The sequence below is a fragment of the Panthera leo genome, chromosome B2 (assembly GCF_018350215.1).
Source record: "Panthera leo isolate Ple1 chromosome B2, P.leo_Ple1_pat1.1, whole genome shotgun sequence".
Taxonomy (NCBI): Eukaryota; Metazoa; Chordata; class Mammalia; order Carnivora; family Felidae; genus Panthera; species Panthera leo.
The window spans coordinates 95,195,282-95,223,031 of NC_056683.1; the positions used below are offsets into that span (position 1 = coordinate 95,195,282).

At 38.1% G+C, this 27,750-nt stretch overlaps 1 protein-coding gene across 1 annotated transcript in view; it reads right to left on the reverse strand.

Annotated features, from left to right (window-relative positions):
• Nucleotides 1-12,818: 12,818 nt before the first annotated feature.
• Nucleotides 12,819-27,750, reverse strand: part of ATG5 (autophagy related 5) — a 129,007-nt gene continuing 114,075 nt past the window's right edge. Inside the window, exon 8 of the mRNA XM_042939466.1 lies at nt 12,819-13,595. Coding sequence (XP_042795400.1) covers nt 13,459-13,595 — 137 coding nt within the window. The 3' untranslated portion in view covers nt 12,819-13,458. The remainder of the gene's footprint in view (nt 13,596-27,750) is intronic.

Consider the following 27,750-nt stretch of genomic DNA (forward strand, 5'->3'; position numbering starts at 1 on the left):
ATTGGATGTCCCCATAGGCATCTTTGGACACTCCTCCTTAGTGGTCCTAAATGCTCAATATATTAACTTGCATATAACCTTGTTTATGAAAAGACTCAAATTTGGGGAACATTATGGAAACGCATACCCAATTATGCACCTATTAATAATAGAGCAGACTGTGTATAGTTGTATAAAACAGTCTCCAAATACATAAAAAAGGAATTAAAGAACAGTGACTGTAGTATGTCACTCTACTGTATGTGGGAGATGTGTATCACACACAGATGTTATAAATGCCTCACAAGAAAATGGTGAACAGAAGGGAGTTCTGTGAAGGACACACAAGAGGGAGGAGAGACTTTCACTGGACATTCTTGGAACCTTCTGAATTTTGTACATGTTCAATGTATTCAAAACTAAAAAAGAACTTTAAAGAAAATGATTCCAGAGGAAGAAATTTTGAGTTTTGGCTATAGGTTACAATAATCTCTTTTTCTGATATATGCTTGAATTATCTCTGAGCCTTTTGCTTTCTGCAGGATCTATCATATCACATGTCAGGTGATATAGGCAGGCTGTTCTGCCTGACAAGGTCTCACTTTTAACGTCCTCTTCCACTGAAGCTTTACATGACGTGGTAGTACATGAATGGATTGAAAAAGGGCAGCGTTCCTCATGGTTAATTTATTTTAAACTAGGAATTAATTTTAAAAATAAATCCTACAAGGCGCCGGGGTGGCTCAATCAGTTAAGTGTCCGACTCGGTTTTGGCTCAGGGCATGATCTCATGGTTCATGAATTCAAGCCCCTCATTGGGCTCTGCGCTGGCAGAGGAATTCTCTCTCTCTCTCTCTCTCTCTCTCTCTCTCTCTCTCTCTCTGCCCCACCTCTGCTCACACACTCTCTCTCAAAAAATAAATAAAAGTAAAAAATCCTATAGTTACTTTGTGAATAGCACACTTGTATTATATTGTGGTTTTCTGTTAAAAAGCATTACTCTGTTAAGCATAAGCATTTAAATCATCTCAACCACTGATCAAACTAATACCCTAAAAACATCTGAAGAACACTTCCCTTTGAATCAACACATAATAGATCCCTCAAATAAATAATTGATCGATAATTTACCATAGATAGGTATTTCACCAACATCACTTTGTACTTTTAAGCAAATTTCTGTTTTCTCACATTCCAAAGCAATATGGTTTCAAATTCCAAAGATAAGTCCTTTCTTAGTTTTGAGGGAATTCATGTTTGAGATACACATAAGCACAGCGAATCATTTAAAACGAGAAAACATTCGTGAGAAGAAGTATTTCAATCACATTTCAGCCAACTTCAGGAGAAAGGATGTTCAATTTCTCTGGGATAGATATCAGGAATAGCCAGATATAAAACACTTACATTCACCTACCATTAAAAAAAAAAAAAAAGCTTTCACAGAAACAAGGAAACAAAGATGGAAGGTCTGAGGACAGCAGCAATAGCATCCCCTGGGTGTTTGCTGGAAATGCAGAGTCTCACATGCATTACAATCTGCATTTAAACAAGAGTCCCAGCTGGTGATCATGATCCTGTTAAAGTTTGAGAAGCTCTGGGTGAAGAAACCTTAATGATGTCCAAATTCAGGTTATATTCTGTAGTGAACACTCTATATAATCTTCAACAGTGAAGACAAATTACTCTTTTGAGACCAGAGAGTCAGACTTATCAGAAAAGACTGTAATAGTCATTGTTCCCTCCTTCCTCCTACTTGTGAGAACATCCTTCCTCTTTTCTGAATCCATGTCCTTCACGTCTTCCTAGACCATCTATTACCCCTTCCGCCAGGATGACCACTTTTTCCACTGCTTCCTTCCCCTTCACCGATGACACAGAGGTCTCCCTTATGCATAAAACATAAACACACGTTTTCACCATGCTAACAGCTCAGCTACAATCTTTTCTTCCCCATCACTAAATTTGTCAAGAGCAGTCTGCAACCAGAGGGCAGTCAGACCTGAATCAGTTCTCCCGAAGGCCCCGAATATTTAACTGCCAAATCCATAGGCCTGGCCTTGGTTACCTCCCTGGATCCCTCTGTAGTGTATGAATTCTTTCTTTAGTACCATTGTCTCCAGCATCTGTCCTCCATCCTCCTTTTGCCACTCAAGCAGGTGCATTTCTCTCAGCCTAGCCCAAGGGCATCTCTTCTCTTTCTAACCCTATACCTTTGCTGTGTGTTCTTTCCCCCAACTCCCTCCTGCTTCAAAGCTCATCTCCATGCAGCAAACTTCCCAGACAGTGTCTTCAGCACTGACCTCTTTAGCACTCCAATAGTCTTGTTTTCATTCATTTAACATTTATTGAGAGCCTATAACATGCCATTGCACTGTGCAGTAAAGCAGATACATTCCTGACCTCATGGCACTTACAGTCCACCAGGTAACATCGATATGGAGCAAGTAATACAAGTGAGAGAAATACCAAAGAGCCAGGAAAGGGTACAGTAATCAATCCCTTATCCACAGTTTCCCTTTCCATGATTTCAGTTACCTGTGGTCAACTGTGGTCCAGAAGCAGATAACCCTCTTATTTATTTATTTATTTATTTTGTTGTTGTTGCTGTTGAGAGAGAGAGGTCACAAGTGAGCAAGAGGCAAGGAGAGAGAGAGAGAGAGAGAGAGAGAGAGAGAGAGAGAGAGAGAGAAAGGGAGAGAAAGGAGCAGGGTTCACCTGAAGCAGGGCTTGTGTTCACCTGAAGCATGACTCAAGCTCACTCTATATGGGACTCGAACCCATGAACCATGAGATCATGACCTGAGCCAAAGTCAGATGCTTAACGACTGAGCCACCCAGGCACCCAATCCTCCTTTTGATCTATCTTCAGAAGGACAATAGTAGCCTAACACTACATCACAATGCCTGTATCATTGTCCTCACTTCATCTCACCATGTAGACATTTTATCATCTTCCTGTCATCACAAGAAGGGTAGGTACAGTATATTAAGATATTCTGAGAGATGGAGAAAGACCATATTCACATAACTTTTTATTACAGAATATTGTTAAAATTGTTCTATTTGACTATAATTATTGCTAATCTCTTATTGTGCCTACTTTATAAATTAAGCTTTATCATAGGTATGTATGTATAGGAAAAACAGTATATATAGGGTTTGGTACTATCTACAGTTTCAGGCATCCACTGGGGCTCTTGGAACGTATACCCCATGGATAAGGGGGAATACTACATAATCAAATCTAGTTTATTTATTTTTTAAACATTTATTTGTTTTTGAGAGACAGAGACAGAGGGTTAGTGGGGGAGGGGCAGAGGGAGACATAGAATCCGAAGCAGGCTTCAGGCTCTGAGCTGTCAGCACAGAGCCTGATGCAGGGCTTGAACTCACGAACCGTGAGATCATGAGTCGGATGCCCAAAACCAACTGAGCCACCCAGGCGCCCCTAACTATATCTAGTTTAGAGAATAGGGTTACCACATAAAATACAGGACATTGAGTTAAAGTTGAATTTCAGATAAACAACAAATTCTTTTTTTATTATAACTATGCCCCAAATATTGCATGGTATATACTTATGCTAAAAATAATTTGTTTATCTGAAATTCAATTTTAACTAGGCATCTTGTATTTTTATCTGCTACGTCTGGCAACTCTACTAGGAAAATTCTGGTCAGTTGGAAAGAAAAGTCCTTAGAAGTTGAGTAGGAATTAGCAAGCAAATGGTGATAGGACAGGGGAGACATTCGAGGAAGGGGAAATAGTTGAGGCAAGAGTGTGTAATAAGAGTTTCATGCTTTTCAGGATCTGAAAGAGGTATAGTATGGTTGGATCATGAAGAAGAAGATTATTGGGAATTAATCTAGTGGGGAGAAGTCAGATCTTGCAAAGCCTGCCTCATGGTAAGGCTTTTGGAGTACCCTAAAGACAATAGGAAACCGTTTAAGAATTTCAAACAGAGGAGAAAATGAATCTGAAATGGTTCTGGCACCAATTCCAATGTGGTGGTGTTGGGTGAGGGTTTTTTATCCACATCACCAAGAAGCAACTCTCTGGACACCAACAGGATGTCCTGTAAGTCAACTTAATTCTGAGACTATCCGCACTGCGTCAGATAGCATCATATTCCACAGGTTAAGGGTTTACTCCCACAAGACTGCCCCCATACCCTGACTTCAGATGCCAATCATAAGGCCAGGTTGTCACCTGTTTTTCTGACCAACCAGCTATAGATGGGAAGTTCCCATGACCCCCTCCTCATTGGGTTCAATAAATTTGCTAAAGCAGCTCACAGAACTCAGGGAAACATTTTACTAACTACATTACCAGTTATTATGAAATAATATAACTCAGGAATAGGCAAATATGAGAGATGCATGGGACAAGGTGTGTGGGAAGGGGCATCTCTCTCCCCCAATCTCCATTAATTTACCAATGTGGAAGCTCTCCGAACCTCATCATTTTGGGTTTTTATGGAGGCTTTACTACATAGCCATTACTGACTAAGCCACTGGCAATTGATTGAATCTCCAGCCCCTCTTCCCACCCTGGAAGTTAAGGGAGGTGGGGCTGAAAGTTCCAATCCTCTAATCACATGGTTGGTTCTCTTGGCAACCAGCCCCCATCCTTAGGTGTGGTCACCTCATATAACAAAAGACACCTTTATGGCTCTCATCACTTGAGAAATTCCAAGGGTTTTAGGAGCTCTGTGCCAGGAATGAGGAGGAAGGCCAAACATATTTCTTATTATAAATCACAATATCACAGGGCCAGAGCTAATGTTTTGAATGATCTTTCTGGCTGCCAGATGAAGAAAGGAATTGAAGGGGCAAGAGTAGATGTAGGAACTCCATTTCTGAGGCTACTGTGATAGTCAAGACATGTTAGTGACTTGATCATAGCAGCTTTCTCTCACTGGTCCCCAGACCCAGCCTGTTCTAAACCTCCCTACACATTTCCACCAGCACCAAAACTTCAAAATGTTGCTCTGAATGTATGATCTAACTCCTAAAAATATTCAGTGGCTCTTACTGCACGCCAAAACAAAATAAAACAAACAAACAAACGCAACAAAAAGACCCTGCCTCATCTCCTTTGCATGGTATGCAAGGCTTTCTTTAATTTTGTCACAGCAGGGGGGCGCCTGGGTGGCTCAGTCAGTTAAGCACCTGACTTTGGCTCAGGTCATGATCTTGCGGTCTGTGAATTTGAGCCCTGCGTTGGGCTCTATGCTGACAGCTTGGAGCCTGTTTCAGATTCTGTGTCTCCCTCTCTCTCTGACCCTCCCCTGTTCATGCTCTGTCTCAAAAATAAATAAACGGTAAAGAAATTAATTTTGTCAGAGCAGAACATATCTTTCCTGTTTTATCTTTCCCTTTTTCCTGCAAGTGACAGGTTCCTGCCCAATTAGCCATTTTCTCTGAGCTTTTATTCCACCTGGCTCACTGTCACTCATTTTCCTTCCCTCTCTTCCCAATTTTTATATATTTCTTGTGTGTGTGTGTGTGTGTGTGTGTGTGTGTGTGTGTGTGTGTGAGAGAGAGAGAGAGAGAGAGAGAGAGAGAGAGAGAGAGACCGCACAAGTGGGGGAGGGGCAGAGAGAATGGGGGAGAGAGAGACTCCCAAGCAGGCTCCATCCTGTCAGCACGGAGCCTGGCTTGGGGCTCAAACACCATCCGGGAGATTCATGACCTGAGCCAAAATCGAGTTGGACACTTAACCGAGCCACCCAGGTGCCCCTTAATTTATTCAAGCTCCAGCTAAAAAGTCTTCTTCAATGAAGCTTTTCATAAACCACTCAGATGGTTACTACAGAAACTTAGGCATTCAACTCATATTTAATAAGATCCTGTGATGTCAGGCACTGTTAAGAGTTACGAAGATCAACATTCTGTTGTGAGACCAAAAGTAAGCCAAAGCTTCTGCAGGAAGTGGACCCTGAGCCCATTCTGCTGGGTTTAAATCCTGGCTCTGTCACTCACCTCATAATGTTAGTGAAGTTACTTAACTGTCCCATGCCTCAGTTTCCCCATGGGGATACTATCAGTAAGTATCTCATATAGCTTTGAAATTAAATGAGCTAATGCTTGAAAAACAGTCCCTGAGACATTGTAAACATTCAAAAACTGTTAACTACATAGCCATGTATAGTGTGGACTGCCTAGAGGAATGATCTTGGCATATTCAAAGGACAAGATGGGCACGGAGGCTGGTGTGGACATAATAAAGTAGCAAAGGCAGAGTGATGAGGTCAGAAGCAGGGACCAGGTCAAGCAGAATTTGTTAAGGATTTTACATCTATTTTGTGCGGCACAGAAAGACACTGAAACATTCTGATCAAGGAATAGCCATGATGTCACTCATGTTTTCGGAAGGTCACTGTATTTTGAAGAGAGCAAGAACGGAAGCAGAGAGACCACACGGAAGGCTACTGCAGTAGTCCAAGTGAAAAAAATGCTTACTTAGACTTAGCTGGTAATGATGGAAGCGATAAGAAGTAATATTCAGTATATATTTTAAGGTAGATGCATCAGGACTTGCTGATAGCTAGCTGTGTGTGAGGAGCAGGGAGGAAGTAAAAATATAGGCTTTTGGGTTGTGTTTATTGAGATGGGAAAGAGTGGGAGAGGTGCAGGTTTGAGGGGAAAGTCAGAAGTTCTGCTTTGACCGAATAAGATTTGAATTGTATATTAGACATGCAAGATGGGTGTCAAGCAGGTGGTTTGGTGTTATGGGTATGGAGCTCATGGGAGAAGCTAATATTGCAGATAACATCTAGATGGTGTCAAAAGCCATGGGATGAGCTCATGTATTGAATGTGGCTACAGAAGAGGACCAAAGCCCAAGATATTTCAATATTTAGGGGTCAAGAAGAATCATCAAAGAAAACCGAGAAAGGGACTGAGGAAGGAGGAAAACCAGGAGGGTGTGGTGTCCAATGAAGAAAGTGTTTCAAGAATGAAGGTGTGATCAATAACTGCCAAATGTTTCTGAGAGGTCATGTGAGATACCATCTAGTTAGCTCAAAGTAAATCGTTTTCTCAGCCCTATTTTCTCAGTGCTTGTACTTTTCTTCCTGCAATTTCCAACTATTATGCTCTGTAATGATCTTTCTCTTCTCTCGTCTCACAGAGCTTCCTTAGGGTCAGAGACCGTGTCTTGTTCCTCCCAGAATATCCACAGCTCTAACTGCTCGAAAAATGTTTGAATAGATGAATGAATCATGCGGAGTTCTATAAAATCTGGGAGACTACAACACTTAATACAGAATTAGCAATTAAGAGCTGGTTGTACCGAGATGTCCTAAACGTTCTTCTTAAACATTTAATAATGTATGGGCTCTGTTCTCCCTAGAAAGAAGTAGGACTACCATACATCTGAGTTGGACTACTGCTAATCACAATTTATCTGGCATTTCCATTGTTTTACTCTATTGTTTCAAGCATGGTGCAGTTCAAAAGTAACTTAGCCTTTATCTGATTTACTCGCCCATGATCTTTATGCATGTACATGTACATTCATGTGCACGGCACATGTGTGTCCATGTGCGTGCGCACACACACACACACACACACACACACCCAACATGGTTATCCCTCATCTAAAGTTGGCTCCAGTTGATACCCTCAGAAGTCACCATTAACTTTCCCTGTCACATGTGAATACTAGCATCATCACAGGAGATCAGGTATCAGGATAAATTGGTATTTTATATTACATGGTAATTCATTTCAAAACCATGACAGAAGGAGCTACAGAAATATAGGCACTAGGAATGACCAAATTCTTAAGGGAGGTGTGGTTGAGTTGGCATACCCAGAAAAAGGCCAGCAGTCAGGGGATGAAATTTTTCCCTAGGCCGGCACAAAGTGGATCAGATAGAGTTAATAGGTCACTGAGTTGCTTTCTCTGGAAAAGAAAGCTAAAAACCAACAGTTCTGAGTAACAAAAATATCAATGTCTAAGTTAATGGATGTAAACTTTCAGCAACATAACTTGTTATCTGGGAAATGTCCACTAGACAGCCCAAAAAGATGGCTATCCCATCCCAAACAAGCACAGTACCCCCATAGAAATCAGAAGTGCCTGCCACACACACTCACCAGTATCACCTACCCGTGAAGCGGGCCTTCTCTGTGTGGCCTTCGGCACCCCCACTGGGGCCGTTGGTGATTATTTTCCTAGAATGCCACATTTCAGCTCCATGGCTCTTTTGGCTAGCTTTATTGTGGTGCCCTGAGAGCAATTATTCACATCTGATTCCTCTTTATCTCATACCTAAGAACTGAGAAGTGAGCCTTCTCCACTCCATTAATCATTTGCCTCAGTTTCAATATTTAAACATTTTGTATAAAGGACTTGTGGTTCCCAGCCCTTTTACTGAATCTAGCTTTGTGTGCCCTGTTAAACTACAGCACTGATGAGCATGTGCACTACCCACTCGAGACTGGCATTATGAATTCTAAACTACTGCATCCTCTGCACATCCCTTAGCATGTTTTAGATGCTCACTATACACTTGCTGAGTTCTTAAGAGCAAGACTGACAAAGTGGGGCATATCTGGAGCAAGGAATGAACAGGATGGCGATATTTTGTTTGGAGTCAGAAGCTTGAGAACTTCTTTCAAATAGAGTTGTCAGAAGAGCAGGAATAAGGGTTCTGCTATAAACTCTGGGTCATTATGACCTAATGATTCAACGTAGCATTTTCAAGCTACTTTTCAATATGATGTGGTACTGGGGAAAAAAATCCTATACTGAAAATAGTTTGGGAGATGCTGGGATCAAATAGCTCTCATGACCTTACAACTTCTCAGTGCCTTTAATATGTCAATGTGCTTTGGACTCTAAAAGGGAGATATGTCATACAGCTTTTTCCTTTTATTCAACAAGTATTTAGTGCAGTCCATTGTTTCAGGTACGGTGCTGGGTCTTGGGAATACAATACTGAACCAAACAGACTGGATCTCTGCTCTTGTGGAGTTTATATGCTTAGTGTGAGAAACAGATTCCACACAAGTATTTATCAAAAACCACAGCAAATATTTATATATATATATATATATATATATATATATATATATATATATATATATATAAAGACATCACCATTTTTTAAGTAACACTCTATAAAGTAGGTAGACATCTTCTTTCACTCAGTATAAAAGATTGAAACTCATATATTTCTCTTAAAGCTTTTCATGAACAGTGTTCTGTTTACCTTGCTCACAGGTCTAACACATTCTCCTTGCTAAAAATGTATTACATTTTCAGAAGTAAAGACTGGAGGCAAAAGCAAGACGCAAACCACTCATTTATGAAAAGGTCAAAATTAATAAATACCCCCAGATGCTTGATGAGAATAGCTCCAGCTTTAGGGGCTGCTTCCATTACAGTGATGTTGAAACAGAAGCTATGTACTGCGGTCTACTCTGCAGCTAAAATGAATGTGGACTGACGCAAGGATCTGATCCACAGTGGTTCCTACTGAAAGTAGCTGATTTGAGTAAGCAAGTCTTCACAGTAATGCAAACCCGAACTAACTGTACTTTGTTGATTTCTAAACGACTCGGTTCTTCCTATTTTTATAGTGGGTATTTTTAACAGAAAAATACAACACTGATTTTAAAGTGTCATTAAATAATCCTGAGTTCATTTTGTTCTTCTTTTCATACACATCTGCAAAACACCAACTATGTGCTAGACACTGCTAAGAACCAAGGAAAACAAAGAGGAAATAGCCTGGTTGTGTTTTATTTATCTCTGTGAAGTGAGGGGGTGGGGAGGGGGTGGGGAGGGGGGGGAGGATGCTACAGAGGGAAAGCCAAACTTAACATTTTCAAAACAATCAACTGGTATGTCAAAGCATACTGATACTCCTGTATCTTCAGATTTGTCTGTATCTCACTGTGGATCATTCTAACATACTCTCAGTTAACAAAAATAGTCACGTATTAAAAAACCTAAACACTTAATGAACACACTTAAAGGATCTAAAATTGAGCCCCTTTTCACTCCATGGTTATACTATATTGTGCTTCCTAGATTCCATAGTAGTATTACTTTTGCTAATAAAGAATCAAACTTGTAATTCACAAGAGAGACTTTAAAGGCTTCTTGTATCAAATAAAGCTATATGGTAAATGAACTTTTATCATTACAAACTATCATTTAACCTCAATGATCTGAAAAAAGAGCCATGCTTCTCTCCTCTCCAAGACCCCCATGGGTAATTTTTAATACTTTCAGACCAGGAAAGGGATATATTTAGAAAACACTTGGGAGGATATAACTCAAAGGAGACAGAGAAGTATTTTGACTGATTCCATCTCAATGACTATGAATGGGATTGACTACAAATATCATCACACTTGATTTTTTCCTATCATACCTCAAGGTTCTACACTTCTATTTCAATAATCTAACAGGAAACCCGACTCACCTCAGACCTAAATATCAATAGTATGATAAATAAAAAGTGAGACTGTCATTCTTTGGCATGACCCACATAAACCAAGTTTTTGAAAATTGAAAGAAAAAGTTATCTCATATAGCCTATCAAAAATAAACACACTCTGGGGAAGATAACCATTAAAAGTTAAAAGTTACTATCACTCAATGGGGCACCTGGGTGGCTCAGTTGGTCAAGTGTCCAACTTCGGCTCAGGTCATCATCTCATGGTTCATGGGTTCGAGCCCCGCGTCAGCTTTGTGCTGACAGCTCAGAGCCTGGAGCCTGCTTCAGATTCTGTCTCCCTCTCTCTCTGCCCTGCCCCTGCTCATGCTCTGTCTCCAATAAAATAAACATTAAAAAAAATTTTTTTTTAAGTTACTATCACTCAATATCAAATCTTGTATATTGTTTTCTTAGCAAAATGATCAATTCCTACCTGGTTTCCAGTTGAATGGGGGGGGGGGGTCAATATAACAGGACTTAATGCATTTATGGGTTCACCTTCAACTGAATGGAATATGGTCTATACATCACCACGCTCTAGACTGGGAGGTCAACTCTGTTTAATTATGAGCAGGCTACTTTGGGTTTCTAGATATAGAAGGTGCTTGTCAATTCAACTCTATCCGTGGTCAGAACTTAGGTCATCCAAATGAAAAACAATATTATGACGGACAAGCAATGATTTACTTTATTTAGGCTGAATTTATACCTTCCTAGTTAATAATGCCAATAATTTAAAAACATGTTGTCATTTTCTTGGTGGTGGGTCACTACCAAGAGTGAGTGAAACAAGCACGTAGAGATCTATGGCCCTTTCGTACGTTCTCCTTTATTCCTCATATTTTTTACTGCTTTGAGAGACTTTCAGGCAAGCATAAGACTAAGGAAATTTTAATAATTTCCCCAATAGGTAACTTGCTTTATAGAAATTTCATTTCCAACTTCTGGAAATAATGACAGACACAAAATTGTATTTAATTTTTTAATAAACCATAAAATTTAAATATTCAAATAAAAAGAAACAAAAATAGATATTTAAGCCAGCACTAATTTCTGTTTGTATTCTTCTTCTGGGGACCGGGGCTTGACTTACCTGGGACTAGAGTAGAGTAATATGTTATGATGCTGGTGTACTAATGAACAAGTAACAACGGGCAATGGCTTGATAACATTTACTTTCAAATCTGGAAGTCAAGATCAGTAGCTTACTTGAGCCCACTGCAGAAACCTCAAACTGGTCTTGTCTGTGGAAAACTACTACAGCTTACCGTTCTTACCACACTTTCTTCTTCATAGCTTAGCACTCCCTGGCATTTTGATCCTTTTGTTCACTGAAGCTCACTTCAGTCTGTCAAAACATCAAGGGGGAAAACCCCCAAACTGAATAGATGAATAAACACTTTTAATGTGAACAATCATATTCAGATCAACCTCTTTTGAAAAAATACAAGTCAGTGGGTTTTTTGTCCTTAAGTAACTCAAATATTATTTTTTTCTGCCTTTACTAAAATGGCACTTTTCATTTTATTGATAATTATGTCAAATTTTCTCACGTTGGTACCCTATGTTTTTCTTTTTGATTGAACCTTATACATTTCATTCCAGAATATCTGCTCTTTGACTAACTTCATCTCTGTGAATAAATATGCTATTATTAATCAGTGAAAATCACAAAAGGAAAAAGGAAACAGTGAGCACTAGCAGGATCTCACTTTGACATTCGCACAATTTTTTATAAGAAGAACATTCATTTTTATTATGGAATCTAAAATCATTATTGTATGATACTATGTCTCTTAGCATATTCAAATGGGTCGACATTCAATATGGGTAGCAAGCTAGCTCACAAGAAACACTGTAATGCACAAGTACGTTCAGCTGGTAGAATCCCAGCAGCATGGTAATAAAGTGCAGCAAAACCTTCCTTATGCTGAAAAAGAACCCCAGGAACCTCTGAATATTTTTGGTAAAGTTAAGTCAAGAGATTGGTAATCTTTAGACTTCAAAGACTGGCTGCCAGGGGCCACAGTGAAATATCAGACTTGAAGCCAGTGAAAAACCCTTGCTTGGAAAGGACTGGGTTTTTTCCAAATAATGAAAAATTATCTTATACAGATACTTAGCATACTATGATTTGACAGTGTTTACAGTGATAAAACAGCAAAGATAACTGGTAACATTTATACCTTTAGCATGTAAAGCACATAGATTTAAAAATCGGCAGCAAGAAATTCTATAACAGCTCCTGAGACAAGTTATCTATCCTATGCCCTCCATCCACTCCTTGCCAATGACGACCCGCCTGAATGGTAACACAGAGTAAAAACAGTGATCTACTGTGTGTGAGTCAGAAAGTACTGGAAAAGCGACAAAATCGTATGTTATTAAATGACAAAACATATTTAGAGGCTTTATTTAAAAATCTCTCACTGTTCATTATCAAAGTTACAAGATTGTTTGCATACCAATAGACACTGTAAACATAGGAAATTTTCATTAAGGAAAGATGGGTTTACTGTAATTGGATCTTTTACAAAAAATTACTGCAAGTTATTGATAACAGAATTTCTCTTTTACTTTCTTAAGTCGAATTCTCTAGAAAATTAAACCAATGTTTCCACTCCCTCGAGCTAAAGTTCAATCATGGTCACCTTAGGAAATACCCCTGTTTATTTGTTAATCAGAAATACAAATCGAGTGGCACATATTTCCATTTTCTTCTTAGGCCAAAGGTTTCGGCTTCATTATATTTTACAAGAAAACAGAAGACTCGCAGTGGTCCTGTGAAGTCTTTCATGCCGCAGCTGAGGTTTAATGACGGCAGTGGAGGAAAGCAGTGGTGATGCAAAGTAAGACCAGCCCGAGTGCCCTTATCTGACATGGAATCATCTTCCTGTTTGGCTTGCAGCAGTGTTTCTGGTCAGGTTGCCTCCACTAAACCTGACTGAAGCAGAAGGGTGGCATGCTCTGGTAAATCCTGTTTAAGGGCAATTCCATTCAGGCATAGACTTGATCCTTCAATCAGTTGGTTGCGGGATGATACTAATATGAAGAAAATTATCTGGGTAGCTCAGGTGTTCACTCAGCCACTGCAGAGGTGTTTCCAACATTGGCTCAATTCCATGAATCATCACTTGATTCTTTTTTTCCCCATCTATTCCAAGAAAGAAATCCAACAGTAATCAGGAAGGGCCAAAACAGAAGAAAAAAAATATTCTGCTGCCTTTTGAAAGTCCTGGGTGAGTTAAATGGATTTTACAGCTTGAACAGTTAAACCTGGTCTGTCTCCTGAGCAGGAAATGTGGACATGGAGAAAGTTGAAATGTTGCAATATGTATCACCCAAAACAGAAACCTGAGGGTTGCAATGAATTCTGATAAAAATTCTGTTGCTATATGTGAAAGTATTCATTCTTTCTTAATTACTGTGCTTACCTAAGATTGACGTTAACGAAACCATTGTGGAGAAAACAGCCCAATGTACCCACTGACCAAAATTTATTTTAGTTACACATTAAAAACTGTACTAAATGGTTATTAAATATGACAGATATATGAAATAGGTCAATATATATATCTGAAACATGTAAGACAGAAATATGACTAGAAATCATCAAGAATAAGATTGGTGTTTGGGAAGATGTTTAATGAAACAGATGGGAGCTGTAGGTTCATTTTCAATCAAGTTTTTCAAATATGTATCAGAAAGTTTTAGAGACACAGAGTTACAGTTTTCAAGACAAGGAACGAAGAGTCTGACTCAGGAGTCCTGTTTTAGAGTCATGAAAACTGATTGATTTCTGTTAACACCCATTGGCTAATTGAAAGAGAGCTGCAATTCACACTTTTCTTTCAAATTCAAATTTTATTACAAATTTAGGGTTAATTTTATATCTTTTATGCTTCTGATATGCTGTATTGACAACCTGTAAAGAAAACAGCAGTTTCCTTGAAACTGTTAGTTAGTTTATGATTCCCTCAGAACCATTTCCTTGGTAGTAATAGGAAGACAAAGAAAGCAAAACCCTTTTTTGAGATTTTTTTTGAGATTCCTTTTTTGAGAGTGAAACAAAACCACCGTCAAGAAACTTTGTGCCACTCCTTCAGCACAATTCTTGGTTTGTCTCTTTTAATCTCTCCAAAATACAATGTCTAAAGCTCTCAGCTTCCTCGACACAGAAGACAACAAGGAAAACAGGGAACTCAGGGAACTATATGAGAGGGAAATACCCTCCCTCCTTTTCCTTCTGTGCTCTGTTCATCCCTAGTTCTCTAATGTCCAGGCAAAACGGGCTGATGATGTATGGTGATAATGGCTTGGCTGGCACCTCAAACAAGAGACCTTTTTAAAGTAGTATTTAAACTTCCTGTTAGAGGCAGCACGAGTCCTGGGAGGTGACAGCCAACAGACTGACAATAGGAGCAGACACAAACACACTACACAGAATTGATAAAATGATGCCAAAGAGAAAAAACTAACAAATGCACTATCAATCCCAAATATAACCATGTAGAAGTTCCAAAACACACCCTTGAATCACTGCCATACTTTAAAATAATTTTGGAAAAAGGTATCCCCTCATAATACTTCTCACCTAAAAAAATGCTTTGTTTTGATTTTTCTGACAATCTTTGTTGCATTGTGTTTTTACACAGTTGTGATCTCTACTGTTAATACAATGACTAATTTTCAAAATGATGGGAATCATCTATAAATAAAGGATTAAACAATGTACAGAATACCATAGAAAGTATCGTATTAGTACTAAGATTTTAAACTCTTGGTATTCAAATGGACAAACCCTCAGGTATCTGGAATGATTCATTCTTTGTAAGTTCTAGATTGCCAAATTTTTACTGCATTAAATCTTTCTTAGAATATTTGAAAACATTTCCGGTATCATTCTTTTCATATTCTTATGTATATTTCTTTGAAATACTTTAATATTCTCAGAATCTTCCTCCTACTTAGCACTGAGTCAAAAAATGAAAGAACAGTGGTGTAAGAGTTCCTTATCTGTAAAGTTTTTCCTTAAGCCGGAGCTACCTTTGGATACACTGAAACAGAATATAAGAAACAAGTCTCAGCTCAATAATCCAAAACATTGTACCTAAAGCGGTATTTAAATGTGAGAACAAATACAATATGGCACACTTATATGCATAAGTGTGTCTGAAAGGCTAAAGACCAACCCTGTTACACAAAAAGGATGGAGGGAGTCTGAGTTGTACAATATAAGGTGGAGAACATAAGCACTATTCAAATACTTTGTATAACAAACCTAATAAATCACATTATGGAAGATCTGAACAGGCAGGACCGGTTCTCTGGTTTAAATTGGGGCCACTTTTATTTATTAAAAAAATTTTTTTTAATGTGTATTTATTTTTGAGAGAGCGAGAGAGAGACAGAGTGTGAGTGGGGGACGGCAGAAAGAGAGGGAAACACAGAATCTGAAGCAGGTGCCAGGCTCTGAGCTGTCAGCACAGAGCCTGATGCAGGGCTCAAACTTGTGAACCACAAGATCACGATCTGAGCGGAAGTCAGACACTTAACCAACTGAGCCACCCAGCCCTAAATTGGGGCCACTTTTAATATGTATCATAAAAGTGTCACTAACTAAGACAACTGTAAAAATGCATCTGGAATTGTCATATTCCCCAACACAACAGTTTAAGCTTTTAAATATATATTTTGTCCCTACCTACATTTTTTATCTTTCTTGTTTTCTGACTTACCCCAATGACACAACTGCCACCAGAGGAATTCTTAGAATGGAATAGCAGTTCCCTCAGAATTATTAAAGTTTCTCTTATTCATCACTGTATCCCCAGTGCCAGTTTGGTGCCTGACACTTAGTAATTGGTCAATAAATGTTTTCAGAACTTGGATAATTTTGTTGCTGGTAGAAAACACCACCAGAAGACACCGCCAAAATTAAAGTTGAGAGAATAATTTCTGATGGCTGGCACTACTATGCAGAAGAGAGAAGAGCTCCAGCTATAAAAACTGTTTTGGTTATTAAAACACTAAAAAGTCTAAATGTTTCCAGATAAGCCAAGCAGCACATATGCTATCACCTGAACTCATGCCACCACAAATAACTACAGAGCATGACTGGACATTTTGGTAATATCAGAACAAAATGGAGCAGGGAAAACTTAGCAGATGTTTCTTGTTTTCCTAACAGTAGAAAGGAAACACTTGATAATATTGTTAAAGTAAATGTTTTTGGTAAATATGTCTTTGTGTTTCAAAATGGGAATCTAGAATTTAATACTTGGAAATAAGAAATATATCACTACAAAGCAAATGACTCAGGAGAAAAATGTTATACCATACTTCACCCACTCAGATGTTTTTTAAGGTGGTTCGATGCTTTAAAGTAGGCAAACATTTGAGACAGTAATCAAGTGGACTAGTTCTATATGAAAAGGGCTCTTTGGTGGGGGGGCAACTTTGATATTTTTAAATGTTTATTTATTTTGAGAGAGAAAGAAAGAAAGAAAGTGCAAGTGTGGGAGGGGCAGAGAAAGAGGGAGAGAGAGAATCCCAAGCAGGCTCCATGCTATCTGTGAGGAGTCATGCTATCTGTGCAGGGCTCAATCTCACAAACCTTGGGATCATGACCCGAGCCAAAATCAAGAGTCGAAAGCTTAAATGACAGAGCCACCCAGGCGCCCCTTGATTTTGATGGAATTTCAAACTTCTGGAAAAGTTTCTAGAGTAGTACAAGGATTCCCCTTCACCGAGATTCATCAACTGCTTACATCTTGCCCCATTTGCTTTATCATTCTGTGTGTATACAATTATTTTCTGAATAATTAGATAGTAAATTAGAAATACTATGCCCTTTCCCCCTAAATGTTAGTGTATACTTGCTAAGAAAGATATTCTTTTACATAACCATAATACAGCTATCAAAATTGAAAAATTAACACTGATATAATACTATTCTGTAATCATTTCAAACTTTATCAACTATCCCAATTACTGCTTTCCCCTGTCTAGAATCTAGTCCAGGAATCACACATTGTATTGAATTTTCCTGTTCTATACTCTTCTTTAATTTGTTTAGTTTTTGCCTTTCTTTCAATTTCTTAACCTTGACAATTTTGAACAGTGTGCATCATTATTTTGTAAAATGTCTGCATAGCAATTTTAAACCTAATTATTTTAATCCATCTTGTAAGTATAAGGACAGTCATTCATAAATACTTTGGGTTTGTAAATTAAGGAAAAAGACAGAAAGTTATGTCATAGATATGTATACTCATTAGATAAAGGTGGAATTCAATTCACTTAAAGAGTCAGATAGTAAATCCGAAGAGATCTTATATCCACACAAAGAATATCACAATAAAATTTCATTTCTTATATTTATCTTACTTATAAATACTATAAAAGATAAAAATGTAAATGTATCATATAATTTTGTATTATCACCAATAGGCTAATAAAAATAAACTCAATTCTTAACTAGCATCTACTTTAAAGTGAGCATTTTTAGAGCTGTGTGACATTTTAAGAAAAATACAGGGGTGCCTGGGTAGCTCAGTCAGTTGAGCATCCGACTTTGGCTCAGGTCATGATCTCACAGCTCGTGAGTTCGAGCCCCACATCAGGCTCTGTGCTGACAGCTCAGAGCCTGGGGCCTGCTTTGGATTCTGTGCCTCCTTCTCTCTCTGCCCCACCCACTCACATTCTATCTCTGTCTCTCTCAAAAATAAATAAACATTAAAAAAAAATTAAAAAGAAAAGAAAAATACATTCAGACAGATGTTGGTTGTATGATTAAAATGGTAAGAATTAGATATGGAAGCAAAAAAAATTTGCATTAGCCACACAAGTCATTAATGAAAACTATAAATTTTCAATATTAACTTCTTGTGTATATATAAAAATGCCTATATAACGGTGTGTACATATATATAAATTATGTATGTAGTAATATATGTATTATATATGTGTGTATATATAAAATACACACCATGAATATAATGATAGACATAATAATATAAACAAGACATGAAGGAACAAGTATGGTTAATCGTTGGTTAACAAGGTGCTACTGAAAGATGAATTGGGAGGCAGGCAAGTTGAATTCCAATTCTGGTAATGAAGGACTCAGCAGGCCTCAGATCTCTTTCAGGGTGTTTCCTTATAAATAAAATGAAGGTGTCTGTGTAGATCCATGGTTTGCAAATCTGGCTGGTGATTAGAATCATTGGGAGATTTAAAAATATGTATAAACTGGCCTCTTCTCCAGACCTTCTAAATCAATCTCTGGGATAAAGTCTGTTTTTCAATGTTCCCTTGAATAAATCTTACGACAATAAGGGTATAGAATTATACAGGTGAAGGAGGGGCAGCTCTGGTTGATTTGGGACTGAGCATCTGCCAAGTCCTGCTGCTTTGCTGACTTACGACCCATGGGAATTCCTGATAGGACTCCATGGGTCAGTCTGTAAACCACGTTCTAGAACAGAGGATCCCTAACATATCTTCCAATTTTAGTATGAGTTGTTTATGCTTAAACAGCAAAATATTTCTTTCAGAGTTCAAATTAGCATAATTCGCTAGTTTTAAATTATTAGGGAATTCACTTAATCTTCCGAGTCTCAATTTCCTCCTCTCATAGTGTGGATAAAGAATTCTAATTTCCCGGGTTGCATGGAGAGTAAGTGGCATATCCAAGCAGAGCACTCAGCACACAGTCCTACACAGGGCTTAGACCCAGTAGGTACTCAGTAAAATTAGTGACTCTCTTCCCCACTCCTCTCTCCTGCTCACTCCCTAAAAACACAAGAATGCTGAAAATATTACAGAGTAGGTGAAGACAGAAGACTAGTTTTTAAAAGATCATAGTATAGTAACAAAAAGTAAACACTCATTGTAGTTCTCTTCCTGTACTTCCTGTACACAAAGTTACGGGAATGCGGTAATTCTTTCAGTACCAGATATATCAAAAGATATATAAAAACCATGGATTTGACTATGTAATTAGCATGCAAAGGGCTGTGAGAATTTGGCTTAATGTTAATACAGACTCTGAATTACTCGGTCTCATTATTATGCGGTGTCAGTGTGGCACACAAATTTCATGTACGTGCTAAAAAAAAAAAAAAAAAGAAAAGAAGAAAGAAAGAAAGATGACAACAATGAAAACCCAAAGACTTGATTATTATGCAAACAAGAGGAATGACAGTTTAAACAATTCCTTCCGGACTATAAACCCTCTGAATTAAGTTAGTTGTACTCTCAACAAATATACTTAGTAAAGCATATCACTGACAAGTACAATGAACTAGACTGTACTATTGTTATGTTATTTAGTAGACTTTAGGTAATGTTTTTTTTTTTTTTTTTAAAGATGAGAACATTCAGGTAGAGAAAAAAGCCTTCCAGTATCTCTGTTATACATTTAAAAATAGGTCATTATTTGAGAACTGACAGTATGTGACAGATCTGCCTTTTAGAGATTTCTATTAGCAATGGCTCAAATCTTCCCCATCTCAATCTGCATTTAGTCCTTACTTTTTAGCCAATTTTCAATAAGGAATATGACCTAAATGTTTTTAAAAATAGGCTAGCTGAGATTCTAGAGATGCATGAATTTCATCTTTACCATTAGTAAGCATACTAAATATGTGAATCTCCTTGAATTTAAAGGAAGCTAGAGAAATGAATGGTATTCCTTCAAAGGAAAATGCTTTAATCTGAAAATTTCAGTTTAACTTTTATTTTTAGTTCATACTTGTGAACATGGAATAGCAGAAATCTAAGACCAAATGCTGTAACCATTGTGTTTAGCTTTGTGGTTTCACATTTATATTTTATAATTCAGCAGAAAATGACTTGATTTGTTATCTTGGAATGCGTGATGCTGAAAGTAAAACTTCTGAAAAATACTTAATACTTCTGAAAAAGTTTTAAACAAATAAAAGAGATGAGCTTTTGGATTACCACTAGTCTGAACAATTTGGTTCTGTCTGATAAATTCTTTAACCTCTGATATGTTCATTAGTAAAACGCCAACTAATTGAATCCATCAACATGAAAAACCACAGGCAGAAATCTGAAGTGCATACATCATGCTGAAGGATTTTGACTCAGCCTCAGCGGTAATAGTCAGTGAGGTCAGGTCAAAGAGGGTTAAACCAAGCCAGGATATAGCCAAAGGAATACATCAAACGCTGATTTTAAAAGGGCAATTAATCTTAGACAGAAATGCTTCCTGGGGAATGAGATCTCAATCTTAAGAGCACACTACATGATGTAGCAGTAAAAATGAACATATACAAGCTTACAGAGCTTTTATCCTGTGATCACAAACAGAAGGAGAGTGCTGTTTATCAGAGAAATACAAACCCATTTAAAAATACTTACATTAACTTCTTCCTGATATATACTCACTTAGTAGTACAGGTCTTAATGAACATATAATATCACAATTAATACATACTACATATCTCTTTCCATGCATAATTTTTATATTTTATGTATTTTAAAGATTGTATCTGTCCCAAATATTCCCAGAGCCTAGACCCTTAACATTTTAAACAAGATTTTCAAAACATGTCCATGTTAATTCTTTCATTGACTTTCGCTTATAATCTTTATATTTCTTAATGAGAACATAAACCAAAGTTTAAACCAAAAAAAAGCCCACAATTAGCTATAAAAAGATATTATATTAAATTAAGAGACTGAAAGACCATTTTAATAAACTGATTAAAAGCTTCCTGGTAATTAGATTAAAATGTGATAAAAGTTAGACATTAGAACTTGTTCATTTAAAAAAAAAAAACCCAAAAACAAAATAAAACTTTGGAAATATAGGTTCAAATGTTTTTGATCTGCTTTCATAAAATGACCCAGTAATTCTAGTTGGGTGTAATAGGGAACATTAATATTTGTCAAGTATGAATTACAGGATAGTTCACTGTTTTATTTAAAATGTAAGCAATAATTACACTTGTTTATATATGGCCAGAGTGAGGTCTCACAGGAGTTTTTAATGAAGAGATGACTAGCTTTTAATCACCTGCATGTGTTATTTTGTTAAGGGAATTTTTTTTTCTAGTGTTAAAGATGATGGGTCTACACCCACTTTTTAAGGAGTCTGGTTAATTCATTTAACTTCTTGAGATTTAGGTAAAGAACAAGAATTGAGAGGAAATCAGAAGCATCTTCTGACAGGCACAGTAATGTCATCATCCTCACTCATGGAGAATGAGGAAAATTATCACTTTATTATTTCAGTGACCTTAGGAAAGGCATATGCCAGTGGATTAAGTCATGAACAGATTCTGTATGACCAAGATTAGTCCATACTGTCCATGTGTTGGGACAAAGCACAAAGATGGAGGGAAAATGAAACAATCAAGGCAAAGAATTTCACTCATTTTCACTTAGAATTGGATGGCAAAATGATAAATTTAAGAAAAGAAACTCTATTATAATTGCCAAGTTTAAACTGAGCCTAACAAATTGCTTGTGTCCAAACTGGAGTGAAGATCTTTGCTCATGAGGACTATATTTAAATAACTTTTTGAATTCCCATTGTGAATGACACTACATCATCTTTTAATATAAAATATGCACATGCATCCAGTGAGGGAGAGAGAACAACGAAGACCAGGGAGTGTCAGGATGAGGCTGAAAGGCCAAGTGACCAGTGACCCAGTCCCACATGTCAGACCCACAGTATCTCAGCAAAGTTATGAATGGGCCTTCCACGGTTACTTGTGAATAGCTGAAACTTCAAATAAATGTGTGAACCACTGCTTAGAGTCTTCAGTGAAAAGCTTTCACTAACAGCAACACTGTCAGATCCCTTGCCTCAAGATTTTTACATTAAATATATTTTAACAAGTGTATGATAATTGAGCTGGCCACAATGATTAAATAGATGCCCTAGTGAAGTAAGCTTATTTCTTTCTTGCCAGAGCCAGAGTTCTGGTATATTCTAATCATGTCCAGAAGTTAATTTCTTACCAAAAAAAAGGACAGCTCAGAGCCTAGAGCCTGCTTCAGATTCTGTGTCTCCCTGTCTCTCTGCCCCTTGCCTGCTCATACTCTGTCTCTGTCTCTCAAAAATAAATAAACATTAAAAAAATTTTTTTAAAAAAAGGAAAAAATCAGTGGCATAGAACTCTTGCCATAATCTGATATATAAGAAGTTACAGGGGCACCTGAGTAGCTCAGTCAGTTAAGTCTCCTACTTTGGCTCAAGTCATGATCTCACAGCTCCTCTGTTTGAGCCCCACTTTGGACTCTGTGCTGACAGCTCAGGGCCTGGAGCCCGCTTCAGATTCTGTATTTCCCTCTCTCTCTGCACCTCCCCAGCACATACTCTGTCTCTCTCTCAAAAGTAAATAAGCATTAAAAAAAAAAGTTACAATATTGGTTTACATTTATTATATGAGAGAGAGAGAGAGACAGAGAGACAGAGAGAGACAGAGACAGAGAGAGGGAGGGAGGGAGGGCGGGAGGGGAAGGGCAAAGAGAGGGAGACACAACTCAAAGCAGGCTCCGGGCCCCGTGCTCTCAGCACAAAGCCTGATGCGGTACTCAAACTCATGAACTGCGTGAACACGATCTGAGCTGGTCAGACGCTTAACCGACTGAGCCACCCAGGTGCCCTTTGATTTACATTTAAAGTTCATCATAAATTTATACTTTCTGTCCATATGTCGAATATCAACAAGTACCTGTCTCTGCAGAGTGGGATTATCAACAAACAACAAGAAAAAAACTGCTTCCTTTTAACTCTATTTTGTAAATTTCTTATAAACACAGTAATTTGTAAAAAAAAAAATATTAACAAAACTGCAGGAAAAAAATGTTAATTGCAAAACCCTGGAAAAACACGATTATAAAATCTCACCTTTATTTATTATTTAAAAAAATGTTTTTAATGTTAATTTATTCTTGAGAAAGAGAGAGAGTGCAAGCAGGAGAGGGATAGAGAGAGAGGGAGACATAATCCGAAGCAGGCTCCAGGCTCTAAGCTCTCAGCACAGAGCCTGATGCGGGGCTTGAATTCATGAACCATGAGTTCATGACCCGAGCCAAAGTTGGATGCTTAACCGACTGAGCCACCCAGGCGCCCCATCACTTTTATTTATTTTTTAAATTTAATATTCTGTGGACATCTTCCCATGTCTTTACAAATTCTTAGTGTTCCTTCTTAAACACTTTTTTTCAAATATTTATTGGCAGTTTTAAAAAATGTTTACTTTAGCGTGCACGGGAGGGGCAGAGTGGGAGGGAGGGAGGAAGGGAGAGAGAGGAAGAGACAGAGAGAAGATCACAAGCAGGCTCTGCCCTGTGAGCACAGAGCCTGACATGGGGCTTAAACTGACGAACTGTGAGATCATGACCTGAGCTGAAACCAAGAGTCAGACACTTAACTGACCTAGTCACCCAGGTAGGTACGCCCGAGGTTTTTTTTTTTTTTTTTTTTTTGAGAGCGAGCACGTGCAGATGTGCATACATGCGATGGGGGAAGGGGGGCGCAGAGGGAGAGGGAGAGAGAATCTTAAGCAGGCTCCAGGCTTGGTGCAGAGCCTGACAAGAGGCTCCATTCCTTGACTGTGAGATGAAAGCAAGAGTTGGACACCTAACTGAGCCATTCAGGCACCTCATGAAATGTCACTTTTAAACAAATACTTTGTTTCCTTAAACCCTACAACCATTCTATGAGGCTGATAGCAGGAGTCATCCTTATTTCAGAGTAAGAAACCTGGATGCATTAAAAGAAAAAGAAAGAAAAAGAGAAAGAAAAGAAAGAAGAAAGAAAAGAAAGAAAGAAAGAAAGAAAGAAAGAGAGAGAAAGAAAATAAAGAAAGAAGAAAACAACCAACCAAATGATCTTCCAACCCAGTGTGAAGGTACAAAGGGATACTACAATGAAAATGAATTCTAAATGAATGAAAAAAAGCTACCAAAATTGTAAAACCCATTATTCTTACTCCTAAACCTTTGTTCTGATGAAGTCTGGGGGTTTGTAGGTTTTATGTTTCTGTGGCATGAATATGTGTCGGTGTCATCATGCTGACAAAAGTGACTGTTGTTGGTTCAAACCTCAAATCACAAGACATCAATCAACCAGCTTCAATTCTAGCACTCAAAGGATCTGACTCATATGAATAACATGAAATTTAAATGTTTCTTTTCTCTAATTGCTTTATGTCTAAAAAAATTATTATAACATCCAACAGTTAATTCACCATATAAACACAATCTAACGTTTACAGAGCAAAGGAGAAAAAAGGTGAATGCACCATCTCTTTTTACTTTTTGTAAAAACCATTGTTTTTTGTAAAGCATATATCAATAGCAATATAATTTTTTTGAGTGAGCGAGCATGTGCGAGAGGTGGAGAGGGAGAGAGAGAATCTTAAGCAGGGTCCAAGCTCAGCACAAAGCCCAACCTGGGCTTGATTCCACAACCTGAGATCATGACCTGAACCAAAATCAACTGACTGAGCCACCCAGGCACCCCTAGGGCACTGTAACTTTAACTTAGACCACCTAAATGGGGTCTATAATTACCTCCAGTCTCAGTTGTTATCTTCCAACATGCTAATGAAACAAATAGACCACTTAGCTCCTCAATGCTTTTCCCACATTTCTGTCATCACTGAAAATCTTCTGCACATTTGTGAGAGAGAAGTAGAAAAAAATTGGCTAGTCCCTCAGCAAACAGAGTACGGAAATTTTAGAAGAGTGTTTTAGACCAAATATTACACTTAGTAACCAGCCCCTGGGTAGCTGGTGAAGGAGTCTACTTCTTTGGTGGCCACGTGGTATGTATGACCTGGTCACTCCTTTCCATCTAATTTCTACTCATCTTTTAAGACTCAGCTCAGAATACGGAAGGGCAATTCCAGGCGCTTCCTAATATTCTTTGCATGTCTCCATTCCTGCACACACCACATCTGGGCATCTTTCTGCCCACTCCAACTGTAGTCAAGTCTCCTGAAAGCACGAACTATGTCTCATACATCTTACTATATCCAGTGCCAGCAGACAGTATGATGCAAAGGAACTGATTGATAACGAATGAAATACATAACATCAAATGGAAACCAAAAGTTAAATGGTAGTTGGGAAGGGTCTCAAAGAGTTAAAAAAAAACCCGGGAAACAGCAGAAATGGAAATGGAAAAAGGTAAGTGGCTACGGGATCGTCCTTGTTGGTAAGAGAGATGTGGGGAAACTACTGATTTGCCACAGAATGTAAATAAGCCTTTACCTACACATACATTCCACTTGTACAATACCACATATGAATTCAGGATTAAACCAGCCCAAGTGTGACAGAGTACTGATCAACTGGAACCCTGAACTAAATTTATAAAAGTGAAAATAGACATTTTCATTCTCATAAGCCTAACTGACTAGGTTCTTATATTTCACCTTAGAAAACTGGGAAATAAACTATGATTGGACAAAGCTTATAGGTGTTTTGTATTCCCCAAAGTAAAAGAATAAAAGCTATATTTTTAAATTTTTGTTATTTTTTTGTAAGTTGTCTTTAATGAATGAAGAAAGAAATATTTCACTTCAGGTCTGGTACCATAGCTTAGCCCTGAGTCATTTTGACTACCGCTGACACCACAAAAAATTTTTTACCTGAGCTCACCTTTGGTTATTTCCTGTTACCTCTAATTTGGCTAACTCTTGTAGCCACGTACAAAACAAAACAAAAAAAGAAACACACAAAGCAGCTCATCATTAGTTACTCCACGAGAACAATGACCTAAAGCACATCCTCACAAATATTAGTACACTCTACTTTCATATGATGAAATAAGGCAAAATTCCTTCATGCATGAATCACTTGCTGTAAGGAGCAGTAGACAATGGTGCCACATAACATTTATGAAGCACTTTCTCTTTTCGTCATGTGATGACAGCCAGTTCTTATCCACACACACCCAGTCTTAGAGTCTTTCGCTTTCAACTTAAGTCGAGGGCAGGTGTTTCAAAATGCTTCCCATTTGACAGACAACACCACAGGTGGACTGAACCAGACAGTAAACAGTTCTTTACTGAAACAGTGACTTGGTGTTTTGGATACTCCCCACAGATCCAGAAATGACAGTTATTTTCCAATATGAGCTTACCAAAGGAAGAGGCAAATAAAAGTTTTTCCAAAGCTAAGATACTGGTGTTAGAAACGTGGCCTCCCCTGGTGTGAAAGGTACTATCAAAAGTACCTCAAAAGTACAGATGCTGTTTATATCATTTCAATGAAGTGTGTGTATAGTGTGTGTGTGTGCACTCCAATCGGTGTAAGCACGTGACAGCTGGGAAGAAACCTGTCACAAAGATATCCACCTGTAACATCTGAAATTGCCTAAGAGGCAGTCTGTGGATTAGAGTTGTGAGTGTGGCTACCTCACTGGCCCCTTCAAAAAATGTAAGGGGAATCACACCATGTACTCTCTAGGGATGGATGTGCAGGTTGGGCAGGCACAAATTTAGGAGAGAATAAAGAGCCTTTAAAAGAATAAAACAACCTCACAAATTTGTGCTGGGTCATGCTAATCTTGTACGTGTTGTTGTGATCCAGATGTAGGAATGGCAAAAGAGCACGGAGGTGCATTTCGACAGAGTGCACCAGCTCAAAGCACGTGACTGCTGTTCATTTTCTTGCCTGAATGTCAGGGCCACCATTTTAAGAAGTTTAAGAGGAAAAGTGGCTGGAATTATACACAGGAGCACTAAAATAACAACTTGGACAAAATAACAACAGAAGCTCAGGTTCCTAAGATCCTACCAGTAAATATGCTGTAAGCAAGCAAGATGAGATATTAAAACATAAATCATAGGATAAAGAGGGAAAAAGCAAACATTTCAGAATGCTATTTTAAACTAAATAAAAAAGTTAAAAGGTTGGAAAAGTGAAAATGAAAACAAATGGAAGCAGAGTAAAGCAGAAAAACTAGTAAACCAGGAGAAGGAGACTTCGAGTTCTAAACCTAGTTCTGCCACTAAGTAGCCAAGAGACCCTCAGCTACTCATCTAAGAAATCAAGAGCCTGGGGGCACCTGGGTGGCTCAGTCGGTTAAATGTCCAGTTCTCGATTTTGGCACAGGTCATGGTCTCACAGTTCTTGAGATTTAACCCCACATTGGGCTCAGCGCTGAGTGTGGAGCCTGCTTGGGATTCTCCCTCTCCCTCTGTCTGTCCCTCCCTGGCTCGCAAGCTCTCTCTCAAAATAAATAATCATTAAAAAAAGAAAAGAAGTCAAGAGCCTGAACTACATTAACTTTAAGGTTTGATAATTGAAGA